Below are 12,387 nucleotides of genomic sequence, written 5' to 3'. Positions count from 1 at the left end.
CCTGTGTGAAAACATATTCATCCTGCACAACCAGTGAGTTGGTGTCTACATGTCCAGGAAAGAGGTACTGTCTGTTGGCTTCTGTGCATCGCTGGGCTCTGCACTTGACGTACTGGGCGCCTGGAAAGAAGAAAAAAGGAAATCAATCAGAAGTAAATTACATCCATTTACCTTGAAGCAGTGCTTGTATGCACTGGAGCTGTTATACAGTATGCATGTGCTAAATATACTTCAAGTTTACAGTCCTGAAACAACTTGAAAGTTGAGTAACTGTATTACTAATTAAGTTAAATACAGACCAGTGATATTACACAGTCTGCCTTTTTGCAATCCAAATTAGTTGAGATTCAAGACTAAAAAGTCTGGTTGCTGTTGCAGTGGGTCAAACCACAAAAAAATGTTGAGACAAGAAGAGCATGTATGCTAATTCAGATACAGATTTACCACAGGAGGAAGATGAGTATTTCCTCCAAATATACCATGCTGTTTAGAAGGGTTTGTCTATAAGCCACAGGGGATAGATTAAGGAGAAGAAACATCGATCAACTTGCTAAACTCTCTGTTTTTGTCAGGAGACACCTATTCTGCTATTCTAGACTTCAGGGACCAATCTGACCAGCAGAACAGGTCTCATCTTCCCGGTGACCTCGCTCTAAATGAGAGGTAAGGGGTCCTGTGGGTCTTGCTACTGCCGCAGATAGGAGTGTAGCACTCACGGCCTTTTGCGATGCGCGTTTCTATGTGGACCACATCTGATTCTCTGTCCAGCCCCATTACCGCCCTTGAAAGAGTGGGAGGAGGAAAAGATAGAGAGGAGCAGAAAGAAGTAGAAAAGTGAGGAATGAGGGCGAGAGAGTAAAAATGAGAACGAGAAGAGGAGATTGGAAGGCCAGGTTGAGTATCACAGCTGTAAATGGACAGTCATGTTTTATGAAACAACATGTTTTTATCTCCTGTGGATCAGTCAGTGTAGAATTTGTGAAACCAGTGGCAATTAATCTCAATTCACAAAAGCATCAACAGAGAAAACAACAAAGTGGAGGTGTTGCAAAACATCAGCTATTCCATTAAATATATACTGCAGCAAATTTGTGTTGTTATGAAATTGTAGGTGGCTGAAATACCATTTTGAGAAATAGCTATTTTTCAAGAGCACAAATAATGCATTGTTTCGGGTGCCACTATGCCTGCTGCGCTATTCTTATTTATCAAAACGTCTTGCTGTTCATGCATGTAGAGAGGATGTCCTCCAACCAATGTCCTTTCTTTCCCTGCTAAAAAACACACTCTGGTTTGATACATACCATGACAAACAGGGATAAACGGGCTCACATCAATATTCAACGCCTTGTGCCCGAGCAGTTGAGATTACTAAATGACAGCGACAACAAAAACAGCATGTCATATTTGTGCTATAGAAAAAGAAGCAGGTCTACGTGACATGGATTTAATCAGTTTTATGCTTGACTGCAATCAGGGAGATTTGTTTTTGACAAGAGGTCACTGGATCCTTCTGACAGCATAGGGTCATGAACACTATCATTATGCAAATTACAATCAATCACTGTGCTAAACAGTTTTTAAAAAATAGGATCCCCATAATCATACCAGTAGAATCGGCCTGGCATCACATTGTCATGAACAAGCTGCCACTTCTTCCCAAAGTCCATTGAACTGTACAGCTGCAAGACAAAATTAGGCTGATCTTCATCTCACACACGGTTTTAGGAGAAAGTCAGTGTTAATGAGCTGCACAGCTATCATCACATCCTCATCAGAATCCAATAAATACTACATTTAAAAACAGCTAAATGAACAGGTTAAACACCTAAAAGTTCATTGTTGATTTACTCAGAATCTACCTTGCTGTCATGACTGTAAGCGAGTATCCAGTTCTCCTGTGCAGGGTGGAAGAGCAGACTCAGGATGTTGAAGTTAATGAGATGCTTCTCAAAGCTTGCCCCTTCATCTGAACTGATGAGAACAGCGCTCTCTACCTCTGGGTCGCTAAGCATCATTATCTAAAGTACAGAGGGCCACACGAGGGATATGGCATTAGAGAGAGGGAGAGAGACACAGATACTGCCATTTCACGGCAATTTAAAAAAACACTATAATTTGATGTCAGGACTAAGCTTGAAGGAGATCAGACAGAGAGATAAAAGCAACAGGAGAATGCTGACCTTCTGTTTGTTGGTAGGGCAGACATACAGGTAACTTAAAACTGTCCTTGAACCCACTTTGTCATTGAGCTTAGTGTAGGTGCTTCCATAATCAGTGGATCTAGACAAAAAACGAAAAACATGTTACATGAAAAAAATTAGAATATTATGATTTATGAGACCTGCCTGAAACAAATTTTAAAGCCCTGTGCCAGTGCTTTGGCATGTGTTAGCCTATTAACTGCAAATCAATTATTCTTTACATCACTGCATCTCTAAAGCATACCATGCGATTTTAGATTGATTTTCTACCACTGATGCTGCATTTGCTTTAAATTCATAGCCAGGTTTGGACAGAACATTAACCCACAGAGACTAGCTTTAGACTAATGCATTATTTTGGTTCTCGTTTAAAGCACTTAGTTGCAATCCTGCAAGAAATGTGCTGTACCTAAAATAACACAATGCAAACTCACATCTGGAAGAGTTTACTCTCTTTCAACCAGCACATTTCGGCACAGGGTGTTGGCTGAATAAACAGCAGAAGCTTTCAGTAGTCACTTAGAGTTACAGAGAATGTGTTTTTTAAAAACTGTGCTAATCAAACAGAATGATTTAATTCATTACTGTTAAAGAAACCTTGTGGTGGTTTTGATCATAAGTGAGCAATGTTTGTATCTTGTGCTCTACTAGCACGAGGAGGCACACGTACAAGCACACGTGTGGCAAGATATAAATTACTACCTACTGCAGAAGACGGTGATGGAAATGTGTCGTGCATGCAAACTGTAAAACACATAGAAGAACAAGATGAAGAAGAGAAATAATATGCATGGAAGGGCGATGTCAGCTGGTGAAGGTGAAGCAGTAGTCAAAGCAAGATAGAAGCACATTTATCTCAAAGATTGCCAATGTCTATCAAATGAAAGGGACGCTATTTGATGAATCTTACATCACTGATCAAGAATTGGTGGGAATGATCCACAAAGAAACGTAGCAGTGTGACAGCAAAAGACAGGAAATACTACTACTACTAAAGTATACATGGATGTTAACAATGCAGGAAAACATTTTCAAAATGTTTTGCAAATGTTTTATGAGAAAGTTAATATATTCGGCATGTTAGACCTTGAAGATACACACAATGCATTTTGGTGAGAAACAGTGACACTTTGTATAGCTTTGGCATATAGTACCATCAAAAATGTGTAATATATTAAAGGCTTTAAAAAAATGTCCTTATAAAAGTCCTTATAAAAAGTGTTGAAGACATTTTGACAAGAAAATATGGACATCAAGAGAATCATAATGCAAGTCTGGTAGCTTCCTGAATAAAAAAGGGTGAGATGGTCATTAGGCAGTTTTCCCACAAACAACAATAATGTAGCTTTAACAAACAGTAATACAGTCCAAGCCTTTACTTTATACTACTTGTCAAGCAAGTTTGAAGTATTTGTAGGATGATTACATGTCATGCTGACATGTAATAAAAGCAGTGGCTGCCTACATAGTATGTAATCAATTTATGATCTTCAGATACACTTTGGAAAATGGTCAGCAGTAATGAAAGACACATCCAGCATGGACATAGTGCTTGAGTAGACCAATGAACACATTGTAAGCTTATATAAGGTTTTATCCCTAATTCATGCTGGTAGAAGCTTTAACACTGAAGACAGTGACTGAGGAATATAAAGTCATCCTTTTCAATGCAGTGATGAAATACCCCTTTCATACATTTTTTATCTTTAATTAGTGCTAGAATGTCTTTTTTTCTCAAACTGATTTAGATATTTAATTTCATCCTCTGGTTTTCAGTTGTCTTTTCAGCAATGACAAGCTTAAATGTGTCATCATGTTGCTATAGTACAACAAATTAACATTACAAAGGTGACTTATACAGGTTTAAGGTGAAATAATTTATTAAAAAGCAGACCAAGAGGAAAATTAATTACTCTAATTAATTAAATGGCCTGTTTTTAAATATAATAAGACATTTAGATCTTGCAACATGCAGTACTAAATGACAGCAGGAATAATCATGTGTAAAGACACTGGCACTTCACAAAATTGCCTGTCCCTTACAAGTCCATGCATCCTATGACATTGTAGATGTGTTTGTCATGATCATTTTCACATTTCTCCTCGCCACAAACATCCAATCCACGCTCTCAGTTCTACCTGAGTGCCTCCAAATGTAATTTTACTGCATAATTGGATAGATACCCAGTGTCTGCTATCATTGTCTGTACATTAATCTGAATGGTTCCAGTTACCATTGACATTGTTTTCAAAGACTTTCCCCTAAACACATTTGTATTTGTGCTAAGTACTCCTTTCAGTTTGGCATATCAGTCTTTGATTGTGGCTGTGGAAGAAAGCCTCTTAAAAGGTGTTTTTACATTGTAAAGTTCTTTTGAACAGAAGGCAAGCCATCTAAAGCACAAAGGGACTTGATGTGCATTAAGATAGCTTCTGCAAGTCACCCATTGATCTGCACAATGCTTTTTGCCACCAACAGTGGCTCGGAGCTGTAGTCATAAATCATTTATTGTGTTATCACAGGAATCATTTACTCCTGTTTCTTTTCATAACATTCAAAGCTCTGCTTTTCTAATACCCATACTAAGAGCCTTCATGCACCCCCTGAGGTACACTCTAATTTACTCGTGGTGCTATTGTTAAGCAGACACCTTGATGATGGAAGACCTCCTGTACACAATATGGGATTTCAAAATGTGTCAAGTCGGGTGTAAATCTTAGCAGCCCCTCTGGTGAAACAGATATTAATTTCAAACTCTATGCTTGGCAGACTGATGGTCTCTTTTTCACGTGTATTTCAAAATGAAATGAGTTCTCTGCAGGCTATGTGAGAGGTGAGAAAAAAGGCTTATCAAAGGCCGGATTGGGCTCTATGTTATAATCCTTAATGAATTCCATTCTTATTTATGGCCTGACAGAGCCCTGTAACTCACCTCTCAACACATACTGAATGGAATTACTACAGCTATACAGTAGCAATTGCATGTCAATTGCCTCTGAAACAAAAGGTTACGGCTGAAAATCAATCAAAAACTCCATCAAAAAAGTTTCTACGTCAGAGGAAAAGAACCACAGATTTAAACAAGGAACCCCTCAGATAACCCTTACAGTTTATCTTTCAAAAAAAGAAAAAAGGTTTATTTGCTGATGATGGACAGTTAACAGGTTGGACCTTTTCTAAAAGGTTGCTACAGTCTTAGATGTGTTATTTATGGGACTGCGGGAAGTAAAGAGGAGCACGCTTCATTGTGAACTACTTCAGATTGTTTTATTAAAACATGCTTCATATTGGCTTCCAGAGTAACTTGATTGTTCATATCCTAGCAAGGGAGAGCACCATAAATCATACTTAGAGTATACTGCAGCCTCTATGAATATATTAATCTTATTGTTTTTAGGGCTGTGGCTTTGCATTTTTATAAAATCCTTGCAGTGATGCCATAACCTTTCTATTTAGGTGGAAAAGTAACAATAATTAAAACAAGAAACTTACCTCCAGAGAGAACTCTCAGTAACAGCCCCAAGGTTGAAGTCATACAGCTTAGTCAAGATCAGGATCACCTACAACATAACACCGACAGACATATTTAATTACATGGAAAGGACTGCACTAAAAAGCCCTTGCGTAAGTGCCTCACCAACATACATCACCTGTCTACAACATAAACTGTATAAAAATAATGGATATAGCCACCATGATGTCACCCATTGGTTTGTGGATTCCTGTTTTGAAGCTTCATGTTTGGCATTTTGAACATTTCCATCTTATTTTTTTGGAGCTAGGAGTGATGAGAAGTGACCACATTTGGATAAACACGCGGAGTTAGGGAGGAGCTCCCCAGAGTCCAACTGCAGCACCTCATAAACCACATTGATAGCAACTTGTCAATCACAAGGAAGCAACACCCTGAAGTGCTTTATTGTCAAATAAAGCTAGCTAACCAAGTAACGGACCAATTGTGAGTCGAAAGTCAAAGTCCAAGTCAAAGTTATTGCTAATTGCTAGCTCTCAGCAGCATTGAGTTGTTAGCTAAACAGATTGTTATAAGAGCAAGTAGCTGTTAATCAAGTATAAAGTAAACATACAAGAGCTCGTTTTCACATCTAAATCCAATTTCATAATATCTCAAGTCAAATCCAGCATGCCAGGTACTTGAAAAAGTGAAGCACAGGCAAATGAACACAACAGCAATGTTAGCCACACATAGTTATTAAAGGTCGAGGGGAGTTCTGCTGAAGGCAACACTTGCTTTATCAACAAACGCAGCTCCTCATTAACAGTTAGCAAGGCCCTTCAACCTCTCAACCTCTGTGTGTGTGTGTGCGTGTGTGTGTGTGTGTGTGTGTGTGTGTGTGTGTGTGTGTGTGTGTGTGTGTGTGTGTGTGTGTGTGTGTGTGTGTGTGTGTGTGTGTGTGTGTGTGTGCGTGTGTATGTTTGTGTGACAGAGAGTGAGATAGAGAGGGAGATCTCTTGTCTTGTATACAATTTATGACATTCATAAATAGGTGTGTTTCTCTCTCGTGATTCTGATTGTAATTGCCTGTCAATATAGGCCACAATTTTATTTATTCAATTTTATTTATGATTTCTACATAAAAAATATTGCTTAATGTAGTATATTAGACATTCAAAATACCAAAGACAGTTCTTAAATATTCAGTTAGGGCAAACATTTAAAAACATAATTTTATGTGATATAAATGTATAATCATAAGATTATCTTCATAATTGAAAGCATGTTGACACTTTGTTTTTTTGGTTCAGTTTAGAGGCAAAGTTGTCTTTCCCTCATTACTTTGAATAAAAAAAACAGTGTTGGTGTATCGGTAGAAAAATACAAGCATTATAAATACAACATAAACCTCTTTCACCATAGGTTTCAATTACAACAAGTTTGAAACTGGACCCAAAGACGGCTGCCATATGGTTCTATCCCAGGATGGCAAGTCACTATGACATGTTGCATCTAGTGTTTTATATCGTCGGGAATGTTATCCCAATGACAAGAGATTCTCATGTTGTCACGAGATGTCAGTCGGCTGGTGGCAAGATCTGAAAAAATCCATGTGGGCTGTCAAGATTTGTGTCTGTATCTCATGTGGAATGATACCTACATGACAGCAAAACCTGAACATAATTGTTCAGTGAACAATGAAAAGTGATGCAGTGCAGTAGCTTCACCACATTACACCCCCCCACCCCCACCTTTTTTCTTTTTTTTTAGCTTTTAGCATCAAAATTGTAAAGTACTTCTAGTTGCAAAAGCACCAACAAATGTTTATCTAAAATGCTGATGAAAGATGAAGTGTTATGTAATGTATTTAACTCACTGGAAGCTGTCCAGTTCCAGTTTGGGCTAAATGCTTTTGCATGTTCTCCAAGGATGGTTGGACAATGTTTTTCTGGGGAAACAAAAATGTGGCCCATAAAAGCCTGCCAAAGCACGGAGGGCAGAATGAAATGGTGTGCAAACACATTATTGTCACTCCAATGGCATTATAAATGACTTCCCATGGGGATGCTCATAACTCAGGATAGAAAGGGGTTAGGGTGGAGAGTTTGGGGCAGGGCATGGAGGAAGGGAAAGGGAATAACAATCAAGGAGCAGAAACATGGCATATTATGATTTTTTTAAAAACCCTGAAAGATGGGTCAAAAGCTCAATTACAGTGAGTTTAAACACATTAACCTTATGGGACCCACAGAACGAGTCATTAAACTGAGAAAAGCCACACAAGACTAGATGGAAAAAAGACATGCCTCTAAGTCTCCTTTGAAAATGTTAAAAACCCAATTGACCCACAATTTAGCCATCAAATGGCCACTGTGCATGGGTAGGACTATCTGCATTACAGGTTAATTAACCAATCACACAGAGAGATAAGCATTTGCATAACTAAATGCACCATGTCTGCAAGGTCCAACGCTTGAGTCTGAATCAATTTGGTGTACAGACTTAGTTAAATGGCTGTGATGTTAGGCCTAATTGCCTGCTTTGAAAAATAGATAGGAGAGAAAAACTCTACCAAACTGTTGATCGTTTGTCTCCTCAGTTCTTTTTAGCTAAAAACAATGAATCTGTGTCACAGGAAGTCATGAATACTACAAGGTAAATTGAATCTGAGTTGATTTTATCAGTGTCACTCCCAACCAAAGGGATTCAAATATCCAGCACAGCAAATTAATTGAGTGAACAGTGAATAAATGTTCACAGTTTTATGGGTTTCAATCACTTGCGCCATTTTGCACATAGATCCAATTTAATGAAACACTCACAAATTTACTTTAAGATGCAAAACAACCTCTACAAATAGCCCCAAACAACAAAATGTGATGACTAAATGCCTCTCAGCACCCAAGCTATAATTGCCATTAGGAGCTTGGTCTTTTCTGTTGTCAACGTGTTTGTGCTGTTGGCTCATTAACAAAAGCTAACCCATTGAAATGGGTCAGTGAAGATCTACCTAAGGGACCAACAGACTAGTGAGGCAGATGACTGTTTGGATGATTTGTCCCTAAGTGGATACATCAAGAGTACATCATTGGAGACTATGTGTTCCCACGTCTTCAACATTATTGATAGGCTGTGCATCTGTGGCTCAAGTCAATAGGGAGGAACTACTATACATGCAAATGCTGAGACCAGCGGGGAGAATGCATGACTCGCACCACAAGAACCCCACAAATGAAGCTGCACTAACGCACAATTCTAAGACTTTATGGTGCAGCCTTGCATTTATGTAAATACAGGGCACAAACAAACACAAAATGGCTTCCAGAATTATTTTGAGCCTTCTAGGTAAATACAATTTTCCATGCATATCATCGCTCACTTGCATACATGAAATTAAGTAAGGACCCTGGAAGGCCGAAAGCGGTGGATATATTCATGTTTATGTTTTATTGATGCGAGCAAAGAGAGTTTGCCCCGGGAAAGTCAACCAATCATTTTTCAGATTGGCTCTCACACTCTGAGGAGTTGGGTTTAGTCATCCTAGCATTCTATTCTTGTCGCCCTCTTTCCTTTCTTTGCTTCCTTTTTTTTCATTCCTTCTTTGCTTTTGCTCTTTTTTTTAATCCTTTCATCCTCTGTCTTCCTGTCTCTCTCTCTCTCATCAGGCTCTCCAGGTACTCTCTCTCGTTTTTTTCCCTTCTTTTTCTTTTTCTTTTGCATCCAGCGATTTTATGAGGAACCCACGCATAGAGAATATAAAAAACAAAAACATTTCAGGCATTTCATAGTCAGGTGCTGTTGGACCATGCAAAGATTTTGACTCTTTCAGATGGTTTAATAAACAGCCTCCATGGAAACTGACATGTTACAGCCATAATGTCATTGTGATATACTTTATCAGCTCTATGCAAATGCCTCATCCATGCTGAGACCTACACACTCCACTTCCACAAGCATTCAAGCATGGAGCCTATACATGTACTGTACATTCACAGACACGGACTGTTGGGCAAAGTCAAATCTTCAGAATTCCTTCTCAATCTGTTTTTTAAAGAGAAATGCAGACATTTTGAAAGTACTACACTGGGACATAAGAGGCATCTTAGCACCACTTTGGTAGGCAGAAGATTGTCTAAGCTCGCAATTTAGCTATGGCTCCACTCTGCGTACTGTACTGCAATATTGCTGTTAATAAAATGAGTGTGTTGATGCAAATCAACACACTTTCATTAAAATGGAACCTGTTGCTTTTACACCCCCCAGTACAGCAGCATCAAGACAGCACCCCTTCAATATTATTTCTGTCTAATTGGGTAGACAGGGAGAAAAAACAACCTTTACTCTGAACAGCACATCTCCAGAATATTGTTTCTTTTCTGCTCAGGAGTAACACATCACGGGAAGTAAAGAAAAATCTTTAGAAATGTAAGAAATACAGCCACTTTCATGTAGAGTTGGCACTGTTTCTGAACCTCACCGGAGGGGACAACTGAAGGATCTAAATTAATTTCCAAGGGACCCCGAAGCTGCTAACAGTGAATGATGTAAGGTTCTTGGTAAGAACACGGCTAACAGCTCTTTCTCAGAAAGGATTGACACATATTTCTAGTTTATTTACCTTTACTGTCCTCTGAAAAGTTCACCACTAAAATGAGACACATTTACATTCTCATGAATACTCATAAGCTATTGTACTGTAGGGTAAACACATCCATACAGAGAGCCAACTGTTTGGAATAACCTTTGTCTATTTACCTCCTCTGATTCTCACCAGAAAATCAAAATGTCTGAGAAAACACTGAAATGTGTCGACACTTATTAAAAGATTTTCTTAAAAAGCTTTTCTAAGCTGATTTTAACCAAAATATGCCATGTCAGCTGTCTGGAGGTCAATTTTTGTGACCTTGTCAGATTTAATAAACAGAATAAATGTGGGTTTTGAATCCTTCAAGTGAATGATTTAAACATAATCCGACAAGCCTTGAGCACAGATGTTCTTTTATGTGCCTGTGCTGTGTGTATATACAAGATGTATGTGTACAGTGTACATTTTAGGAGTACTTTTGTGTTTTTTTGTGTGCTATTATACAACTAAATGGTCAAGTTAAACTTAGTTTGAAGATGGTTGCAGTGTGAATTGCTTCCCACTTGGCAAAGCAAAGATGAAGGGAGTGGTAAGTGCCATGCCACTGTCAGTAGAGGCTGAGTCATTTTGGGGTGATGCAGGTCTGTATGAGGTAAGAAGAATGACTAGATTCAGAGAGGGGAAGAAGGACGACTGTAATTCTGTGTGTTTGAGATTTGAAGGCGAATTGCAGGAAAGAGTGTACCCTGATTATGTGTGTTACAGAGTGAGGCGATATGAGAGAGCTCCTCTCAGATATTTTCTGGCCAGGAATATGGACATGTTGCTGCAATACATAGAGGAGTTAGAACATGTGGGAGCTGTGGGAATGACAATTGCAATGTGGAGATGTGTAAAGTTGAGAAAGTGCAAGCAAAGTGCCTGCACTGCAAGAGAAATCACAATGTGAGGAAGAAGATTTTTTGCATTCATTGCCATGGTCATTCATTGCGCTGCTGAAATACAGGGGAAGTTGGAAAGAATAAAGATGGTGCTGGACACTGCCAGGAAAGACGTTCAATGTTATAGACATATCTGAAGAAGATAAGTTGTTACTCTGCAGGAAGGATTTACATCAACTCAGGAAATTGGGTCTAGGAAAATGGAAAATGTTGTAAATGGGATCGTTTTGGATGGACACTGTAAATAGTTTTCACTATGAATTTGTTACATTTCAGCAGATGGCAGTAATGCAACATTTATGAATGCCAACCACTGTAAATTGTTCAGTTTTACAGTTCAGTTCACCACTGGTGATCATGTGAGGCCCTGGGTTTAGTTGGATATCACTGGCCAACAGCAGGGTTGTCATCAGGTAGAGAATCTCTCAATATGGTCAACTTTTTCTCTTTCTCCACTTGTCCTGACTGTCAGAGTAGCTGGGCTATAATTTAGAAGAGCAGTGTAAGTTGCATGTTGGCTTCATGTATTGAGAATAGTACAATACTGAAGATCTCGGTTATTGGGTTGATTTGCAATAGGACGAGAACAGCAAGAATAGTGCAAACACATAACTTAAACATTCTTTGAGCAACATTACAAGTGATCTACCATTGCAATGTCTTGCTTTTGTGTAGATGTTTCAAACACGAACTGGATTTTAGTAGAAAGGTGAGCTTGGCAAATATGGTTTGGGTATGCTCCAGCAGCACATGCCTGACTGCTGGTATGCACCACCATCTTGCTGATGGCACAACATTGTATATTTCATGTGTAATTGTTGTAGCTCTATATAAAATGGACAAAACAACTGATGAACCTAAATATCCTAAATTTTCTACAGAATAAAAACATTTAGGAGCACTGGCAGCGAGACAGGCTCGCCTCTAAACCATAAAATTATAATTTTTGAGAGCAAAATAAGTCTCAAGAGGACCAGGTGAGGGTGATGCCCAGCTTTTACATACCTTTTCATTATTGGTCATAGTGTAAAAACTCACTCTCAGCTGTTACTGGTTTAAATAAAAAGCAGAAGTGATTTGGAAGAGGAAACAGGGTGAAAAATTAAGAACACAGCGTCAGACACGAAAAGCTGGAAAAGGACAATGAGAAAAGCAAGCTGGGACTCCATTGTTCACATCACTACTCTGCATTTCAGTGGCCT

At 38.8% G+C, this 12,387-nt stretch overlaps 1 protein-coding gene across 1 annotated transcript in view; it reads right to left on the bottom strand.

Annotated features, from left to right (window-relative positions):
• sorcs3b (sortilin related VPS10 domain containing receptor 3b) overlaps positions 1-12,387 on the bottom strand; it is a 44,538-nt gene that overhangs the window by 20,741 nt on the left and 11,410 nt on the right. Inside the window, exons 2-7 of the mRNA XM_062429908.1 lie at positions 5,698-5,765; positions 2,184-2,283; positions 1,863-2,021; positions 1,609-1,682; positions 717-781; positions 2-120 (exon numbers count right to left, since the gene is read on the bottom strand). Of these exons, the coding sequence (XP_062285892.1) occupies positions 2-120; positions 717-781; positions 1,609-1,682; positions 1,863-2,021; positions 2,184-2,283; positions 5,698-5,765 (585 nt within the window). The remainder of the gene's footprint in view (position 1; positions 121-716; positions 782-1,608; positions 1,683-1,862; positions 2,022-2,183; positions 2,284-5,697; positions 5,766-12,387) is intronic.

The sequence above is a fragment of the Scomber scombrus genome, chromosome 12, assembly GCF_963691925.1.
Source record: "Scomber scombrus chromosome 12, fScoSco1.1, whole genome shotgun sequence".
NCBI classification, from domain to species: Eukaryota; Metazoa; Chordata; class Actinopteri; order Scombriformes; family Scombridae; genus Scomber; species Scomber scombrus.
Note: the sequence above shows the minus strand (reverse complement) of the source record. Positions and strands in the feature narration are given on the sequence as shown.